The following is a 21,359-nucleotide window of genomic DNA, read 5'->3' on the forward strand; positions in this document are numbered from 1 at the left end:
ATATTTATTATATATATATATATTTATTATATATATATATATATTTATTATATATATATATATATTTATTATATATATATATATTTATTATATATATATATATATATTTATTATATATATATATATATTTATTATATATATATATATATATTTATTATATATATATATATATATATTTATTATATATATATATATATATATTTATTATATATATATATATATATATTTATTATATATATATATATATTTATTATATATAATATATATTTATTATATATATATATATATATTATATATATATATATATATATTATATATATATATATATATATTATATATATATATATATATATTATATATATATATATATATATTATATATATATATATATATATTATATATATATATATATATATTATATATATATATATATATATATATATATATATATATATATTATATATATAATATATATATATATATATATATATATATATATATATATATATATATATATATATATTATATATATATATATATATATATATATATATATATTATATATATATATATATATATACATACATTATATATAATGTATGTATTATATACTCTCAAGATCTGTATCCGCCTCCACAACATTTACCCAATGGGCAGTGAGGGAAATGTATCGTCCCTGTCCATGCTTACTGGTCCACGCATCAGTGGTCAGGTGGACCTTGCTACTGACGGCGTTTTGTAGCGCATGTTTAATTTTTCCCTCCACATGCTGTTGCAGGGCAGGGAGGGCTTGCCTGCTGAAATAAAAGCGGATGGGCACGTTGTATTGTGGGACTGCCAATGCCATCAAGTTACGGAAGGTGTCAGTCTCCACCAGCCTGAATGATAGCATTTCAAGGGCCAGTAGTTTTGCAATGCCAGCATTCAGAGCCCGTGCTCGGGGGTGGTTTGCCGAGTATGGGCGCCTTTTCTCCCATGCCTGTGCCAACGATGGCTGCAGACTGGCCTGGGAGTGTGAGGATGACAGGGAATATGGTGCTGTGGGTAGAATGACACTGTGTCTCTGTACAACAGTGCCAGAGGTTCTTCCATGGCGATCCTGTGAAGAAGAGGCTACAACACGAGTTGAAGAGGTGGTAGGTGGCACTGTAGGTTGGCCTAGGTCTTCAGTGTGTCTTTGTAACTCCACCACGTGCTTGGTCCGCGCATGTTTCCACATATTTGTGGTATTGAGGTTGCTGACACTTTTCCCTCTTTTCACTTTCTGATTACACAGCTTGCATTTGACAAAGCAAATGTCATCTGCAACTGTGTCAAAAAAAGGACCAGGCACTGCAAGTCTTGGGAGCGCCTGTTTTGGGTTTTGGAAGAGGCATGCTCCTAATGGATGCCGAAGTGGAGGCTACAGGCAACCAAGTCTGCCCCCTCCCTCTCCCTCCTTTTTGGGCCATTCGGGGAATCTCTTCCTCAGAGCTGCTCCCACCACCTTCCTGTACCTCACACCATGATGGGTCAAGGACCTCATCATCTACACTACCCTCTTCAAACAACTGCTTCTCCTGGGTAGTCTCGAGAGCACAGTACGCACCAGAAAGTGGCACCTGAGTCTCATCATCAGATGCGTACTGAGGTGTGCTGACCATAGGCACTGGCCCACCCGCCTCTTCAGATTCAGAGAGACAAAAGCGGTTGCGCAACACTGCATACTACCTCTTCTTCAAATTCTAGAATTCTGCTTGGCTGGCCCCCTCTTTCCAAGCCAAGAGATTCAGAGAACAGAAGTAGAGATGGCTCCTGTCCAGGGCTCTCTGACTGCCTGGGCAATTTGGCAGGTGGTGAAGCGACAGATGGGTGCTCTTCAGTGCTCAGGACCTGAGAGGATATGGAACTAATTGAAGTCGATGCCTTAGCTGCCATCCATCAGACAACAGCTTCAATTTGGTCCTCCCGCAACAGTGGGGTATGGCGAGCTCCTACAAAGCTGCGTATAAAGGACTGTTCCCTGGTAAAACTGGGGGATGCTGAGTCACTGGTGCCCGCAGCAGGCACAGAATCCCCACGTCCTCTCCCTGCTGAAACCTCAGCGCCCACGACCACATGCCTTACTCCCTGCCTTCTTCATCTTGGTAGACTGATAACGATAGGCAGAAAAGTACTAAGGGCTTAGTGTGCTTATTCCTGAACAGCTGCTAACACGTATAAGAAACACTAATTTTATAAAGTGTGGACTAGACTTTAATATGAGCTAATGTGGCCTACACAACTGTAAAGTGGAGTGTTTGGTGAACTTTATTTACGTTTTTTTTTTTTTCACAAAAAGACACTGGATACGCCCAAAGATATAAAACCGATAGTATCACAAACTTTTTGTAGCTATTACAATGCAGGAAGGTAACCTACAATGCAATAGATGAGGCTACAAAAAATAGGCTAATACTAATCTGGCTGGGGCTACAGAAAGGCTCCTCTATCTACTCCTATATAGTGCGTTTGGAAGAAATCTGGATACGGATGGAACCACACTAACAGGAGAAATCAGGAAAAATGAGCAGCATTAATGCAAAAAAGCACAATGTATGAGGCAGTGACGCAGGCTTAGCAGACTACAACCAGACTTGGCTGAAGCACACACTACAGGGTGAGCTGCACTCACACACAGAGACCTCGCAGACAGCGGGGAACAGTGCAGAGAACTGTGCACTAGTGCTGCAAGGCAAAAGAAAGCTTTATAAAGTAGCCTGGGTAAAGCACAATAAAGCAAATAGGTAGCTAAAACTGTCCCTCAGAACAGCAGCGTCCTATCCCTAACTGAATTCACAGCAGATTGAACCCAAAATGGCGGCGGCGGCTTTTATAGTGAATCATGACCTCATTTCAGCAGCCAATCACAGCCATGCCATTAGTTAACATGCCTAACAGTATGTGCCCACACTTCTTAGGATCCTCATTGGCTGAATTAAATGAAACTGGCTCATTGCATTATGGGAACTTCCGATTCCGGTATTCGATATTCTAAAAGTATCGGAACTCAGTATCGGAACTCAGTATCGGAATTCCGATACCGCGAATATCGGTCGATACCCGATATTTCAGTATTGGAATGCTCAACACTAGTTGTGATCAATAAATAGTATATGCAAAACTTTTGGCAATCAGTTTTCTTTAATTAAATAACCATACCTATATTCAAAAGCATTTTGGTTAAAATTAAGGTCTTGCATGATGACAATTTCATGCACTTTCATTTCAGCATCAGGAAAAATGGCATCACAACAACAAGACAGAAGTAATCAAACTTTTAATAATAAATGCAAAACTTTTGGTCACCACTGTATACTAGTCATAATGAACAGACTAACCATATAATTTGTATTGAAACATCTAAGGGGTGTGTGCAAAGGCCATTGTGAAGGGAGGCGGAACACGGAAACCCTAAGCATCTATTGTGAATGGTAGATTTGTGTTATTGTTAAGCCTAGATGTGATGAGACTGTCACTTCTCCCAAAAAAAAAACACTCCTTACTGGCAACTCTAGTAGTAATCTGTAGGCAAATAGCATTTAAATCAGGTTTTACTGTTAGTGGAAGTGCAGCTATAGGGAGAGAGAAAAAATTCTCACTAAAGCCGCTTGCTTCCAGGTGTGTAACAGTGCAGGGGCTGTAGCAGTCTGACTCCCTCCTCTACACACAGCTGCAGAGCTGACAGTCACTCACAGTGCAGAGGGAGTGATGTAGCGCATTCAGTGTATAGTGACTTGCAGCCCCTGCATCACTGCAGAGAGAACAGAACTTCATTTTCTCCCTGTAGCTGCATGTCCAGTAACAGAGCAAGACATACTATGTATGTGCATTTTTTTTTTGCTCCTTTCATACTCTGCCTCCAATTATTTCATTTTTTTCCCCATTTTAAATCTGCCAGTCAGATCCAAAGTGATTTGCCTTTTTTATTTAATGTTCATTTTTATGGTTTTTAGTACGGGACATGGCTTAATGCAGAGCAGACACCCCCAGAAAATTGTTAGCGCTGTTTTGTTTGTCTTTACCAAGACAGCATTGCTTTAACCCCTTTACAGCCTGGGGCATAGTAGTACGCACCAGGCTGTCGCCCCCTGTTCAGCGCAGGCTCCGGCACTGAGCCCACACTGAACAGGGCACATGTCATCTTATTATTACAGCTAACAGGTGGATCGCGATATTAACATGTTAAATGTCGCTGTCAATCTCTGACAACGGCATTTAACATCGCCGTGCCGGAAGCGCGTCACTTACCCCGCCCATCGGTGACCCCATCACGTGATCGCGGGTCACTGATGGGTGGGCATGACAACCCTGGGTCTGCAGCAGACCCCAGTGGTTGTCATGTAATGATCACTATGAGCGCCACCTAGAGGTCGGCGCTCCTAGCACAGAAGCATTTCTGCTACATAGAAGTGATCTGCTCTTCACCTCTATGTAGCAGAGGCGATCGGACAGTTTCCTGCTTCTAGTCTCCTATGGAGACTATAGTAGCAAGCAAGAAGTGTAAAAAAGATGTTTTTAAAAAATATATAAAAAGTTTAAAATCACTTTCGCCCCTTCAAAATAAAATAAAAAAACAAACCACATACACATATTTGGTATCGCTGCGTTCAGAATCGCCCAATCAATATAAAAAAATAATCCGATCGGTAAACGGCGTAACGAGAAAAAAATTCTAAACGCCAGAATTGTTTTTTGGTCGTCGCAACATTGCAATAACGGGCGATCAAAACATCGGGTCTACCCCAAAACGGTATCAATAAAAACTTCAGCTCGGCGTGCAAAAAATAAGCCTCCACCCAGCTCCAGATCCCGAAAAATGAAGATGCTACTGGTCTTGGAAAATGGCGCTTTTTTTTTTTTTTTTTTTTTAAAGCAAACTTTGGATTTTTTTTCACCACTTAAATAAAAAATAACCTATACATGTTTGGGATCTACGAACTCGTAATGACCTGGAAAATATGAATGGCAGGTCAGTTTTAGCTGGTATTGAACTTTTTTGCAATTTCACCGCACTTGGAATTTTTCCCGGTTTCCCGTACACAGTACGGTAAAACCAGTAATGTCGTTTAAAAGTACAACTCATCCCGCAAAAAATAAGCTCTCACACGGCCATATTGACCAAAAAATAAAAACGCTATGGCTCTGGGAACAAAGAGCAAAAAACGAAATGCAAAAATGGAAAATCCCAAGGGGTTAAGTAAAAAAAATTAAAAAAAGGTGCATATTTATGGAACCTTATGGAGGATTTAAAATAGGAAAACAATGCAATAAGGAAGAACTAGCAGCTTTTGAGCTAGTGACAGGTCCTCAGAGTGTTCTGAAAAGAACAGGAAGTAAGGCCAATGGCCAGTATGGAAATTAAAAATTGGCATTTTTTTTTTTAAATACATTTAGCCCCCTTGGGTTTTTGCATTTTCGTTTTTTGCTCCTCTTCTTCCCAGACCCATATCTTTTTTTCTCTTTGTCAATATGGCCAAGTGAGGGCTTGTTTTTTGCAGGACAAGTTGTACTTTTGAACAACACCATTGGATTTACCATATAGTGTACTGGAAAAAATTCCAAGTGCGGTGAAATTGCAAAAAAACAGTGCAATATCACAATTTTAACGCAATGTTGCGGCGACCAAAAGAACGCAATTCTGGTGTTTTGATATTTCTCTTTAAGCCATTTACAGATTTATTTTTTTTTCATATTGATAGGTCAGGTGATTCTGAATGCAGCGATACCAAACGTGTATTTTTGATTGATTTCTGATAGTTTTATTTTGAATAGGGCAAAAAGAGGGGTGATTTGAACTTTGTTTTCACATGCTTCAATGGTCTCCATGGGAGACTAGAAGCTGCGACCTTCTGATCGCTAGTGTTACACATAGCAGGGCTGAAGCCCTGCTATGTGTAACGAAAGTGTTCATCTGCTATGAGCGCCGATCGTTAGGCGGCACTCATCGCAGATCGGCTAAGGCAACCTCAGGGGTCGCCGATGGGCGGGTCTTGTGACGCACTTCTGGTATGCGCATGTTAAATGCCGCTGTCGGAGTTTGACAGCGGCGTTTCACACGTTAACAGCCACAGATGGATCTGCGATTCCACCCACAGCTGTTAGGGGCACATGACCGCTGATCAGATTAGCTGTCGTGTCCCCAGAAAGGTGCGGGCTCATCGCCGAAGCCCACGCCATAGAGGGGGGATGCAACCTTGGACTGTGCTCAACGGTAATTTTTACTTCCCCCTCACCCCCCCCTTTGTTTCTCCAATGAACAAATCACTTTTTTTTTCCCCCCTTCTCCATAGACCGCCACTAAGAGGGCTTGTTTTGTGGGACGAGTTGTAGTTTTAAATTAAACCCTTCATTTTACAATACAATGGAAAAATTGGAAAAATTCCAAATGCAGGGAAATGGAGAAGACAAACAAAAACAATTCCACCGTTTTTTTTTTTTTTGGGGGGGGGGGGGGGTGTTTGCTTTTACACCTATTATGGTGTGGCAAAAATGATCTAGCAACATGATCCTCCAGGTCAATTTAATTACCAAACTCTGAAATTTGTAAAACAAAACTAAAAAAAAAAATAAATAATAATTCCTACCAACTGTTTAAATTGTCACCAGTTTTCACTTTCAAAAATGTAAAACTTATTTACTTTTATATTCATTTTCAATTCTCACTTTAGGGAACTGGAACATACAATCGTTCAATATCTTATACTGCACAGCACTGCAGTAGATAGGAGAACCATGAGGCAGGTGACCGCACCAGGACAACAAGCGAGAAAAAAATCATCCCACTCTCCTCGATGAGAATGGGGCCGATTATTTACACGCAAGTGTGAGCAAACCCTTGTACACACCACTGACGGTGATTGTCCACCCAGAGGAACACCACAAAATATTCTATTTTAGTTCAATGCGGACCACATGTGAATAACCAAACACAATTAACCCCTTCACACCACAGCCTGTTTTCACCTTCCAGAGCAGGCCAAATTTTACAATTCTGACCAGCGTCACTTTTGAGGTAATAACTCTGGAACGCGCTTTAACAAATCCCAGTGATTCAGAGAACATTTTTCGTGACACATTGTACTTCATGTTAGTGGTAAATTTAGGTTGATGTGATTTGCATTAATGAAAATATTGAAAATTTAGCAATTTTTAATCTTTGAATTTTTATGCCCTTAAACCAGATAGTTATACCACGTCTACTTTACATCAGCATAATAAAGTGACAAATTATTATTAGAAGGTTTAAAAGTTTATCAGCAATTTTTCATTTTACAACAAAATTTACAAAACCGATGTTTTTAGGGACCACATCCCTTTGACACAACTTTGAAGGTCTGACAGAAAATTCCCAAAAGTGACACCATTTTAAAAACTGCACCCCTCAAAGTACTCAACATTCATGAAGCATATTAAACCCTTTGGAAGCTTCAGCAGAATTAGAATTAAAGCAATGTAAAGCAATACTTTTTCCCACCAAAATATTGATTTAGCCCCAAATTTTGCATTTTGAAAAAAGGGTTATAGGAGAAAATAGACCATACAATTAGTTTTGCAGTTTCTCCTGAGTACACAGATACCCCATATAATGGGGAAAACTACTGCTTGGGTACACTGAAGGCTCGTTAGAGGAGCACTCTTCAACTTTTCAAACCTTCAGTGCAAAATTGGCTGAAAATTGCAGAACCCCTGATGTGCCTAAACAGTGGAAATCCACCACAAGTGACCTTATCTTGAGAACTACAACTAACAGTGTAGTGATAATTTTTAACCCTCAGGTGATTCACAGAATTGTATAACATTGGGCTAAGTTGATGGAAAAATAGATTTTTTTTCTATTAAAATGTCACCTTGGCCGCAAGTTTTTAATGTTCAAAAGGACCGTACAATTTGTTACGCAATTTCTCCCGAGTACGACAATACCCCATATGTGGTCGAAAACTAATTTTGAGGCACAGTGCGAAGCTCAGAAGGGGAGAAACGGCATATTGGAGTTCAGGTTTGCTGAAATGGTTTGAGGGTGCCAAGTCACATTGGAAGAGCCCCTGCGGAGCCAGAATATCAGGACCCTATTTTACCAACTATACCCCAAAATGAATTCAATTTTCACCCTCTTCCTATGTTGCAGTCATCATATTATATGGCACGGTGTACTAACAATTGCTCATTTTGTCTTTCTACCAGTTGATTCTTCTGTTTTCTCTGCTCTATGTAGAAACAGGAAGTTTATTGTCCCTCATTCCACCTCTACAACTTCTGACCCAGCTGCTCCGCTCAACCCCCCCCCCGCCAAACTTTTGCAGTGACTCATGACTAGTGCAGATAAAATTGACCTGTTTCTACATAGAACTTAAAAGGATTCAATTCAGTTTTTAATCAGGTGATGTCATAGACCTGATGGAAAACAGAATAACTGGGTAAAAAGGCAAAATGAGCAATTGTAATTATGCTACCTTTTCCCCTTGTGGCTTTTATTATGTGGGCAAAACTATTCGCCCACTATATAAAGAATTAAGGAACATGCACGGTCACTGAATACAGGTTTCGATATTCCTGAAAATGTTTTAAATTAGGGCCATCAGAATAGTGATAAAAGAGAAAAAAAAAAAAAAGGGGTGGATACACTTCTGCAAAGGGAGGCATATTCGGTTACATGTACCAATGCACTCAGCGCTCAAAGTATGAATATACTATATCAATAGTGCACATATTTCCATAATATATTTAAGAATACACTATGATGTCCCCGGTTATGTGTTGCATATCATTGATGATATTTGGTAAGCTTAGTTTATTATTATAGCGCCATTTATTCCATGGCACTTTACATGTGAAAAAGGGGTATACATACAAAAACAATTATCATCTTTAACAAAACTTGACAGCGACTGGTACAGGAGAAGCGAGGACCCTGCCCACGAGGGCTCATAGTCTACAAGGGATGGGTGAGGATACAGTAGGTGGGGGTAGAGCTAGTCGTGCAGTGGTATGGTGGAGCGAGGCTTACTGCAGGTTGTAGGCTTGTCGGAAGAGAGTCTGATATGTTGAGGTAGAGTTCCAGAGTAGGGGGGATGCACGGGAGAAATCTGGTATGCGATTGTGGGAAGAGGAGATAAAAGGGGAGTAGAGGAGATCTTGTGAGGATCGGAGGCTGCGTGCAGGAATGTAGCGGGAGACTAGGTCACAGACATATGGAGGAGACAGGTTGTGGATGGCTTTCTATGCTGTGGTTAGGGTTTGAACTGGAGTCTCTGGGCAATGGGGAGCCAGTGAAGAGATTGACAGACAGGAGAGGCGGGGGAATAGCAAGGGGGACAGGGGGATTAGTCGGGCAGCAGAGTTTAGGATAGATTGGAGGGGTGGGAGAGTGCTGGAAGGGAGGCCACAGCGCAGGAAGTAGCAGTAGTCGAGGCAGGAGATGATGAAGGCATGCACTAATGGTTTTGCAGATTCATGGTTGAGGAATGTGCGGATCCAGGAGATATTTTTGAGTTGGAGGCGGCAGGAAGTAGAAAGTGCTTGGATATGTGGTTTGAAGGAGAGATCAGAGTCCAGGGTTACCCCCAGGGCAGCGAGCTTGTGGGACCAGCGAGAGTGAACAGCCATTGATGTTGATAGATAGGTCAGATGTGGGGGGGGTAGTGAATGGGAAGGAGGAAAGATGAAGAATTCTGTTTTATCCTTGTTAAGTTTTAGAAATCTGGCAGAGAAGAAGGATGAGATAGCGGACAGACAGACGTGAGATTTTGGTTAGTAGGGAGGTGATATAGAGTCCAGAGAGGTAGATCTGTGTGTCATCAGCATAGAGGTGATACTGAAAGCTGTGAGACTATGAACTATCCCAGGCGAAAGGTGTAGAAGAGCAAGGGTCCTAGAACCGAACCTTGGGGGAGGGAGGGGGGGGGCACCGACAGATGAGGGGAGATGAGGAGGTGGTGTGTGAGTGGGAGACACTGAATGTCCTGTCTGTTAGGTATGAGGAGATCCAAGATAGGGCCAAGTCTGTGATACCGAGATGAGTCTGTAGTAAGAGAGAATGGTCTGCTGTGTCAAAGGCAGATGACAGGTCTAGGAGGAGGAGGACAGTAGTGTCGCTTGGATTTGGCGGTTAGTAGGTCGTTGGTGACTTTAGTCAGGGCAGTTTCAGTAGAATGGTGCAGTCGGAAGCCAGATTGGAGGCGGTCAAAGAGAGCAGGAGAAGTAGGAGGACAGTTCAAAGTGGACATGTTCCAGTAGTTTTGAGGCATAGGGGAGAAGGGATATGGGGCAGTAGCTTGTCAGAGAGGATGGAGCAAGAGAGGGCTTTTTGAGGATGGGTGTAATGAAGTGCTCATTGAAGTGGGACCTTTTCCATCTATGCTCAGCAACCCTGGAGGCCCTTTGTAGTTTTTTGGTTAGGCTGGTGGGCCAGGGTTGCCTGTTGATTGTGCAAGCTTTTGTATGTATGAGGGGGTCGACCGAATTGGGAGCTGCAGGTGTTGGGGTGTTATATAAAGCAGCAACATCTGCATCAAGTAAGGAACTGATGTCTGTAAGAGGGAGAAGGGATTCAGAGAGTGAGTGTAGGTCAAGGTGTTTGAGATTTCTGCGAGGGTATGCAAGTTTGTGAAGCGGTGATTGCTGCCCTGGAGAGGAGAGGGCAGAGAATGTAAGTAGAGTGTGGTGAGAAAGAGGGAGGGGTGAGTTAGAGAGGTTAGACAGGGAACAGAGGTGGGTGAAGATGAGGTCCAGAGTGTGGCCATCTTTGTGAGTGGCTGCAGAATAGAAGACCATTGGGTAAAGCCAAAGGAGGAAGTGAGGGCTAGAAACTTAGAGGCAGCTGAGAGGGAAGTGTTGATGGGGATGTTGAAGTCACCCAAGATTATAGTGGGGATGTCACCAGAAAGGAAATGAAGTAGCCAGGTGGTGAAATAGTCTAAGAAGGTGGTGGCTGGTCCTGTGGGACGGTAAATGATAGCCAGTTGGAGGGGGAGTAGATGCGCACACAGTGCACCTCAAAAGAGGGAAGAGTAATGGAAAGTGGAAGTGGGATTTGGGTGAAGGAGCAGTTATCTGGCGGGAGAAAACCTACTCCTCCACCATGCTTGCCAATGAGGCAGGGTGTGTGGGAAAGGTGGAATCCACCATACTAAAGTGCAGAGCTGGAGAGGCCGTGTCAGAGGGGGTAAGCCAGGTTTCGGTGATGCAGAGGAAGGAAAGTTGGTTAGTGATGAAAAGATCGTGGATGTAGGAAAGTTTGTTGCAGACAGAGCGTGAGCTCCATAGAGCTCCTGTTAATGGGACTGGTAAAGCAGGGGCTTGGTGGTTGTGTACGAGGTTAGAAGGGTTGTGAGAGTTTGTGATAGATCGTGGATAGGAGGTGGAATTGACTGTGGAGATGTGGTGAGGAGGGCCAGGATTTGGGGAGATCGCCAGCAGTGAGGAGCAGAGAAAGTGTTAGTAGGTGGGAGCAGGAGAGGGCATGAGGTGGCTGTCTGTGCTTAGAGACACAGGATTGAATGTTGAATAGTTCTGAGGAGGGGGTAAGGTGAATGGGGAGGATTGAGGGGTAGATGAAAGTTCATTGCTAGGTGTAGGGATTAGGGGTGGTTGTAAAAAGTGAAGGATTATGAGGGCGAGTGTGAAAATAAACACAAACATTGTTTATGGTGTCCAAGTATCCAGTTCCCTTCAGGTTTAATTCAGGTATAATTCATATGTCTCACACTTAAGCAATACACTGCAGACACGTCTATAGCAGACTCCTTGCTCACAATATATGTGCTAAAGAATGCATTCAGGTGTTAGAGGGGAGAGGTCTGTGCTCATCTTGATCAGCTGATTGAGGCTAAGTGTCCACGATGCAGAAATGTTGCATATTTTTTTTTGCATCTCCCTGGCAGGAAAAACTCATGCGGATTTTACATGCGTTTATCAAGCAATTTTAGCATTACTTGGAAAAGTGCTTGACAACTTGGTCACACTATACAAATTCATGCAACCGGCATGGATTTATATAGTGTGACCAAGTTAATAGTTAAAAAAAAGAATAAAAATGGTAAAAAACAAACAAAAAAAAACATACTCACCTGATGGCCCGCGGTCGAGTAACCCGTCACGTGACTAAATGACGTCATGTAAGGTCCATTTACACCATTGCAAGCCAGGACGCACCACAAAGGAGACCGGAGGACATTCGAAGGCGAGTATAATGTATATTTATTTTAAAATCTTAAAAAAAAAAAAAAAATTAAAAAAAAAAAAAAAGATTTTAACAGGTACTATGGTACCCAGGTCTGGAGGAGAGTCTCCTTCTCCAGACCCGGGTACCATCCGCACATTGAATCGCTTAATATCCGCATGTGCACATGTAGTCATGTGGATATTAAGCGATTCAATGCAAGTCAATGGCGGCAATTACGCTGCGTGTCCGCAAAATTAATGGACATACTGCGTATTTTTCTGCAATGATAATCCGGAGCGGAAGTTTCCGCAGCATGTGCACAGCATGGGGCACCATGGGGCACATATTACCAAGCGTTTTTGATGCGGAAATTATGCGGCAAAAACGCTTGAAAAACGCATAGTGGGCACGCAGCCTAAGGCTAAGCCAGATGCAGGATATTCAAGGACCAAGTAAACAGGGTCATAAATAAGAGTGGGGGGTAGTAGTTGAAAAACACACCATATGCATGTAGGAGCAGAGGAAGGAAGAAATCAGCATGGGAAAGTTGGGTCTCGTATAGCCTTATAGTTTTTTTGTCTGCACTATTGCTTTTAAATGGATGGGTGTGGTTTGTTCTGACCAGTGACTAAACCAGTGTGCTACCTAGGACCAGAAAGAAAAAGAAACTTATCCATACATAGGAGTATGTCATTCACTACCACGCCATTTATTTTCAAGTGGGTAAAAGGAAGTCTGAATTTTATGAACATGTGTGTGCCACAATTTCTTCTCTTCTACAATAAAAAAAAAATAAAGGTTTTAAGTAATACTTTAACCCCGAAGGTGGTTTGCATGTCAATGACCAGGCCAATTTTTACAATTTTGACCAGTGTCACTTCATGAGGTAATAACTCTGGAGCGCTTCAACAGATCCGACTGATTCAGAGATTGTTTTTTAATGACATTGTACTTCATGATGGTGGTAAAAATTTTATATGTCTGGCGTTTATTCGTTAAAAAAAAAAATAAAAATTTGGCGATAATTTTTAAAATTTCGCAATTTTCCAACTTTGAATTTTCATGCCCTTAAATCAATGAGATATGTCACACAATAGTTAACATTTTCCACATGTCTACTTTACATCAGCACAATTTTGGAACCAAATTTTTTTTGTTAGGACGTTAGAAGGGTTAAACGTTGACGAGTGATTTCTCATTTTTCCAAATTTTTCACAAAAATGTTTCTTTAGACCCCATTTTTTTATTTTTGCAAAGGTAACAGGGAAAAAAATGGACCACAAAATTTGTTGTGCAATTACTCCTGAGCACGCCGATACCATTTGTGGGGGAAAAACACTTTTTGGGCACATGGCAGGGCTCGGAAGGGAAGGAGCGCCATTTGACTTTTTAAATGTAAAATTTGCTTGAATACTTAGCGGACGACATGTTGCGTTTGGAGAGGCCCTGATGCGTCTAAACAGTGGAAACCCCCCACAAGTGACACCATTTTGGAAACTACAACCCTCAAGGATTTTATGAAGGGGTATAGCGAATATTTTGAACCCAGAGGTACGACAAAATTTGATAACATTAGGTCATCATATTGAATATGTTGTCATTAGTCTTGAGCATAAGTGTGCGGTACTTAAGTTTGCATCGGGTATGCACCAAGTATCGCGGGTGCTTGAGTGACATGATAGCGTTCCTGCCCCGCATATTTCACGGTTGTTAGACACCCCTCCAAAACAAAACATGCGGCGATTGTTTGTGTATGGCAGGCAATCTTAGTGTGTTTTTTTGGCTGTATAACAGTCACGAAACATATAGGGCGGAGACTCAAGCATGTCACTCGAGCACCCGACGCAAACTCAAGTAGCGAGTACTCGCGCTCAACACTAATCGTCATATTGTCATTTTTTTTTTTCTTTACTTTTGAAAAAAAATCCCAAGGGATCCATTCACTATAATGAGGCAGCAGAGTTATTCTGGACTCTGGCATCTGTTTAGCGGTGTCCTTTTTTTCAGAGGTTCACAAAACTGTGGTCGACGGCACTTTTATGCACGCCTAATAAAAAGATGAACACCGTGGGATCACAGGCCAGACTGCGTCCATGGTGCCTCAATCTGCCTCATTAAAGGGAATCTTCTGCCGGGAGTTCCGTCTGAATCACGTATTTCAGAGATTTACACAGCTCAGCGCAGGATAGATGTGAGCCTTACTGTGATTTTTGGGAGGCAGAAGGAACAAATCAGCAGCAGATGAAGAATTAGATTTATTTTTTGCGCCGTTCCTCGTGCGGTATAAGTCGGTCGGTTCGATTACAGCGAAACCAGATTTAGATCGGGTTTTTATGTTTGACAGCTGACACACTAAAAGACGCTTTTTTTTTTTGCAAAGACTAGTTTTTGATCGTAATATTTTGAGAGCTATAATTTTTAAATAGGTTTCGGCCGACAGTCATGTAACAGTTTGTTTTTTGCGGGACAAGTTGACTTTTTCTTGGTATAATTTTCAGGCACATTACATTTTTTGATCGCTTTCTATTCAGATTTTTGGGAGGCCGCATAAAAAAAAAAAAAAAAAAAACAAGTCAGGAATTTATTTTTTTTTCTATTTAATGCCGTTCCGCGACTGGTAAAATTGATAAGGCAGCGTTATTCTTCAGGTCAGAATGTTTACAGCGATACTACATTTATATAATTTTTGTACATTTTGGCGCTTTTACACAAACTTTTATAGAAAAAAATCTATATTTTTGCATAGCTTCATTCTGAGAGCTATAACTTTATTTCTCGGCTGATGGAGCTGTATGGTGGCGTGTTTTTTTGCAGGACAAGAAGACGGCGATATGACAAAGCACTTTTTTTTTTTTTTTTTTTTTAACACTATTCACTAGTTTTATAGGTCAGGCCCAAATGTGTACTTTGTGTTTATTTTTTTCATAATATTTATGGGATATAGAAATATATATATTTGTACAATTTTTTATTTTTTTTTTTTTTACTTAGTCGTACTATGGGACTTTTCCTTTTAGCAGGCTGATCGCAGTTATAAGGTATAGCAGCGCAGGACCACTGCTATATCTTTAAACTGTCAGCCCTGCAGACACAAGTTAGCTTGATCATGCACGGTGCATGATCAAACTAACTTGCTGGGGCCTAGTGACATCGGGTCACCATGGCAACGGTCGGGACCCTGCGCTGATAGCAAGGGGGCTTCTGTCCCCCTGTTCACTCGCTAAATGCAGCGATCACAGCATTTAGGGGGTTAAAGTGCCGGGAGCGGTGCGGGCACCGCTCCTGGCACTGAGTGCCGGGTGTCAGCTGCTAGAATCAGCCGACACCCGGTGGCGATCGCGCCTGCACAGCTTGTGTGCGGGTGCGATCACCTGTTCGTAATAAGTACCTGGTCCAAAGGATGTCAGAAAGGGGTTAAGCCTTCTGCTATTTTGATAAAAAAAAAAAAAATGATTGTCTGCATGGACAGTGATGATTTAAAGAACAGAATAAAACCACAAACTTGTCAAGTTGGTCCAAAATGCTGTAAATAATGGTTTAATTTCAGAAACATTTGTTGACCATTTATAAATACACTAATACATTGATGTAAAAAAATTAGAACTGACTTCAGTACATAATGAACAAAAATTACAGTTAAAATGTAATATACAACAAAAAGAAAAAATACAGACCAGTGAGACATGTCCCAGGGTAGTAAAGAATCACTCATTTAGATTTGTGGATTTAAAGTGAAAAAGCAATTCTAAAAAATAAAACTGAATTGATTTATAACCCTTATGTACAACCATAACATTTACATAATTTTGGAGAGCAAAAAAAACAAAAAACAAACAATCAGTCAAAGAAAAGGAAGAAAATAGTTATAAGGAGTGTACTGGGCGCTTGCTGATATGCCTTGTGTGCTGAACAAGATTCCTGCCAGTTAGCCAATAGCACAGCATTAAGAGCTAGTCCACGGAAGAAAAAAAAAAAAAAAAAGGCATAAAAAAGGACATTGAATATTGAAATTTAATATAATGTAAATATCAGTCTCCTCTTCTACACTTTGTGTTCCACAAATAGTTACTATTTTTTAGTTTGACATTTGTGTAACAGACTAAATGCACAAGAGACTAAAGACAGAGCTGTAAACATTATTTCTCAATTACAAACAGGAGATGGACAGAGCCAATGTTACGGAGCAGTAGGGAACCCAATTTAAAGGGAATCTGTCAGTAGGATCAATATGAAGCTGGATGAAAGGGCAGCACGGTGGCTCAGTGGTTAGCACTGCTGCTTTGCAGCGCTGGGTGCCTGGGTTCAAATTCCACTAAGGACAACATCTACAAGGAGTCTACATGTTCGCCCCGTGTTTGGGAGGAAACCCAAACGCTCTAAAAACACACACATATGTATATAAATTTAGATTGTGAGCTCCAATGGCTACAGAAATAATATCCGTAAAGCGCTGCAATCTACGATGGCGCTATATAAGCAAAGCATGGAATAAAATGATACCTTGATATCTGTAATCAGATACAACTTTCTATGACTTCCATGTCCATATAGATGGCTTAGGAGGGTAGTAGATCTTACTGACTGATTCCCTTTAAAAAAACTCATTCCAATCGTCTGGAAATGTTCTACTCTACAAAAACGCAAACTGTTATAGACTACAATAAATTAGCACCTATAATGGAAACAAAACCTGAAATATAAATGCCGCTTTATTCAAAACACACACACAAAAAAATAAAAACAAAAACACACACTATTCCAAAGAATCATGACTAAAATACAGTACCTTTTCCATTTTGTACATAGTTGAAATAAAACTACAGAATAAAACTGTTTACATCTTCTCCCCAGTCTAAAATTTTTACATATGCATTTACAATTCTGAAGACCAAAAAAGAAAGAATTTCCTAGATATGAGAAGACTAGGTTTAGTAGAGTGATAGAAAATAATTATACAAGGTCTGGCTGCCTGAAGAACTGAGTAAGGCACATGAAGACAAGATTTAAAGCAAAACATTGTGACACAATAGAAAACTACAGTCACTTAAATGTCATACATGGCCCCAAAGGGAGCAAATTACCATTACATACAAAATTCAGTAATTCGTTAAGCAACAAGAATTTTCACCTGACTGTGTTCAATACTGAAAGTAAATCAATGGGAGATTAACCTTTAAAAATATTAGCTGCTCAAAGTGTTCCATCATTAACCTAGACTGATTAAAATTGCCACTTTCGTTTGAGGTGTTGAAGAGTTTCTCGGAAAGAATGACACTTGGCGGACAGCCAAGAAATCGCACTGCCAATTTTGACAAAACCGGCCAAGAGGATTTTTTCAAGTTCCAATACGTTAGTGGATCACAGTTATGCTCAAGCACTTCTTCTTCTAGATAAGCTAACACAATGTCTTCAGGCAATTTCTCTTTTAAAATCTTGGACCTTTTTATATTGGCCATAAGTGACCAGATATTGTCATCCTTATGGTTAGGTGGTGAATGCTTGGTACACCCATTGACAACAGGTGTATCATCTGAGGTAGAGTTTAATATTTCCAGTTCCCTGATTAACCCAAGTTTATATTCCTCAGCTTCTTCTTCAGCAAATAGGGATGCTTTGTACCGAGGGTCTAGAAGAGTGGCAAAAATGTATCTCGGATCGTGAAGTGTTGACGACAGGCGACAAACCATGGCCTCCTTCAGAGACTTTAGCATGGTGTCAATGCCCATTGTTTCTTCAAACAGCATTTCAATCTTTCGGTTTAGAATGTGGATCATTGGAATTACCTGACTTAGCGTAGCCGTGTGCATGCTCATTTCTTTACTAGCAGCCTCAAAGGGTTTCAATGCATGGCAAACAGACTGAATGACTTCCCACTGATCACAACTTATCAACTCCCTGAAGTTGCACTCAATAGACAGCTCATCGATGGCTCTTTTTTGCTCAACTAAACGTTCCAACATGTGAAATGATGTATTCCACTTTGAAGGGACATCTTGAATTAACTGATGTTGAGGCAACCCGTATTCCCTTTGCAATTCTGCCAATTTTTCCTTTGCCTTTGTTGATCTGTGAACACGTTCACAAATTTTTCGTGCGATGCTCAGAAGGTTTTGGACCATTCGTTGACTCTTAATAGCTTCATTTACAATTAAATCAACAGTGTGCCCAAAACATTCGACACTAGAATGATCACTTTCATTTAGGGTTTTTCCTATGCTATGATTATCTGTTACAGTGATGCCTATTTGAAGGCCGTATGAGGTTATCCAAGACTCCCACAAGTACTCTAGATGTTTTTGGACACTCAGGCCATTGTAATCACAATCAATCTGGGAGACGTGTAGAAGTGCAGAACAGTGGTAATCTTCGCTGTGTGGCTTGAATGAAGAGTCAAAGGTAACCCAGTGAGCAGTAAGTGTTAAATATTCTCGTGTCTGACTACTCATCCAGATTCCTGCAGTAAAATGGATCACGCCACTCTCTGCTTCTTTAAGGTGGGAGACAATTATGTGCTTCACATTTTCATACATATCTGGTATTGCCATCCTAGAAAAGTATGATGGAGATGGTAATGAATATTGAGGTTGCAGGTATTCAAGAAGTCTATTAAAACCAATATTATCTACAAAAGAATATGGTTGAAGATCAAGTGCAATCATTTCCGCTACAAGACTGGTGATTTTTTTGGCAACAGGATGCGCGTCACTGAACTTATCATTGGTTTCATCGAAAGAGGCGGCTGTCAAACCAGCGTTTACTTGCATGTGACCATCAGCAGACGGTAAGGCTTCTGAAACACCATTGTTCTGTAATACATTGCTGTGGAACCTCTGCAGGTGCCTCAGGAGACAACTGGTGCCCAAATTTGTTGGCTTTTTCCCCCTGCTTATTGTGCGCCCACAGTGCATACATATGACTTTAGTTGAATCCGCAGAACAAATTGAGAAATGATTCCACAGTTTTGAGGTCTTTTTGCTGTTTGATGGAAAAACTATTGGATTATCATGAGGTGCAGCAGTTGAAAGCTCAATAACTTTTGAGGAGGAGCATTCTGCAGATGCTAAGGTAGCATAAGGAGAATTTGCAAGACTAATGTCAAAGCTTTTTTGGTTTAAAACTATTTCGGGATGTCTCCTATAAAGATGTCTCATTAAGCAGCTAGTGCCTAAATCTCCCTTTTTACCTCTGCTGATCATGCAGTTACAATATCTACAAACAGCCTTCAGGTTGTCAGTAGGCGATAATGTAAAATGATGCCAAACCTCAGACTTCAATCGTTTTATAGCCTTCTTATTCTGCTGAAAGAAAAGGGGAGAGTCGTACACAATTGATTTGTGACAGTCAAGTTTTTCAGGTGAAGATACAGATGCTTCACCAATATTTTCTGAAGAATGCAAAACTGCTGCCCCACTGTCAATCAATTCATCATTAGGGACACTGTACTGCACGTCTTCTGACACTCTTTCAGGCGAAGAGGGTATGGAAATAGTTTCCTTCCAATTTTTTCCTGGAGAAACTGCAGTGGAAATATCATCTGTTGATAAGAGAGATGGCAACAATGTAGGAGGGATTGAATATGGAGGGGGTAAGCTTGTGCCACCACTGTTTTCTTGCAGAACAATGGACCGATGAGCCCTCCACATGTGCCTTATGAGACAGCTGGTACCCAGATCTTTTCCATTCTTTCCTCTACTAAATTCATTCATGCAGTGGATACAAACGGCTTTAGAATTATCCAGTGGTGACAAATAAAAGTGTTTCCAAACGGCAGATCTTCTCCTAGAACCTGATGAATTTTTTTGAATAGACATTTGCTTTTCTGTGACATTTTCGACAGCTTCGTCACTCGGATTATTTGGTAAAGATGAAGGAGAAACAGTAACTTCTTCTTTCACATTTTTTTCAGATATGGACACGTCTGAGGAGATTTCATCAGAAGAGAGCACAGATAAAGGTTCCTCTACTATTTTTTCATGAGGAGATATCTTGAGTTTCCTCATCTTTGTTGGGGTTGCAGTGGTATCCACAACATCGGGAGGCTGCAGAGGTAGTACTAAGGTAGGAGGGGAGTATGATATGCTTGGCATATTTCCATTTTCTGAGACAAGAACTCTGGGATGTGCTCTTCTTACATGTCGCATCAAACAACTGGTACTCAGATCTTTTTCGTTCTTGCCCCTGCTGAACTCTTTCATGCAGTACATGCATATAGCTTTGGTACTGTCCCGAGGTGAAATAAAGAAATGATTCCAAGCTGGGGACTTTTTTCGGTTACTCATATTTTTGTTTGTAATTATGCTCTGTGTAACAGCCTCCATCGCTGCATCATAGAGGGTGGTTGTATACTGTGAAAACAGAACACCATAATCTTCCTCGTTCTCATTTGATAAGGTGTGTGAGGTATCTGCACAATGTTGTTCTTGGTCATCTTGTTCATCACCGCTTTCAGCTTGCTTGATGTCATCTGCCTCCATCTTGATCTGCGCTTGTTCAACATCACTAACCATTTCATCATCCTCTTCAACTTTTATAGCATTTACTTTTTCCATTGTGAGATTATGTTCAGTATTAATTACAGCGCCCTCCTTTGTCATCACTTAAAACCGAAAAGTATTCTATTAAAGCTAAAAACAGGTTTTTATCATCAATTTCAGCAGAAATTTGTAGTAAATTTGGTCCGCGCAGGCATTCTTTTAGTCTTCCTGTGTTGAAGTATCATCTGATCCTTTTCTGTTTTAGCATTTTTGCCATTTGCAGAATTGCAATTAATAAGCTTGCCTAAAAGGAAAAAAATATATAGATTACCAAGTAAAACAGATAATAGATTACATATCAAAACATAGAAAAAAATATTTCTAAAGACTTTTACTGGATGAAAAAAATCAATAACTCCAAAATCAGTGCTTGCTCGATTTTGATTCAGGATCAATGCTGCCAGTACTTTATGAATTAGACACAGCCAGCCTGAAGTTTCCAGTTTGCGCAAAATATTTGATGCATTTCCCATTGAAAGTAAACCTTAAAAAGGTAATAAGAGGGTCAGGGGCTCTCTCCCGGATAATTTTTCCAGAGCTGGCAACCGGCTGTCTTCTCCTGACATAGGTCTTTTCCTATCAGTCTATGGGAGCAGGGCAGAGGAGAAGCAGGCTGACTTTTCAAATGTTTACTTTGAAGAGGT

At 40.6% G+C, this 21,359-nt stretch overlaps 1 protein-coding gene across 2 annotated transcripts in view; it reads right to left on the reverse strand.

Moving 5' to 3' along the window:
- Positions 1-15,702: 15,702 nt before the first annotated feature.
- Positions 15,703-21,359, reverse strand: part of ZBED4 (zinc finger BED-type containing 4) — a 28,190-nt gene continuing 22,533 nt past the window's right edge. For both annotated transcript variants that reach the window (XM_073652131.1, XM_073652130.1), the window contains one exon: positions 15,703-20,959. In XM_073652131.1, the coding sequence (XP_073508232.1) occupies positions 17,320-20,775 (3,456 nt within the window). In that variant the 5' untranslated portion in view covers positions 20,776-20,959 and the 3' untranslated portion in view covers positions 15,703-17,319. The remainder of the gene's footprint in view (positions 20,960-21,359) is intronic.

This window comes from Phyllobates terribilis, unplaced genomic scaffold, assembly GCF_046119375.1.
Source record: "Phyllobates terribilis strain yellow unplaced genomic scaffold, ASM4611937v1 Scaffold_11__3_contigs__length_659146591, whole genome shotgun sequence".
In the NCBI taxonomy this organism is placed as follows: domain Eukaryota; kingdom Metazoa; phylum Chordata; class Amphibia; order Anura; family Dendrobatidae; genus Phyllobates; species Phyllobates terribilis.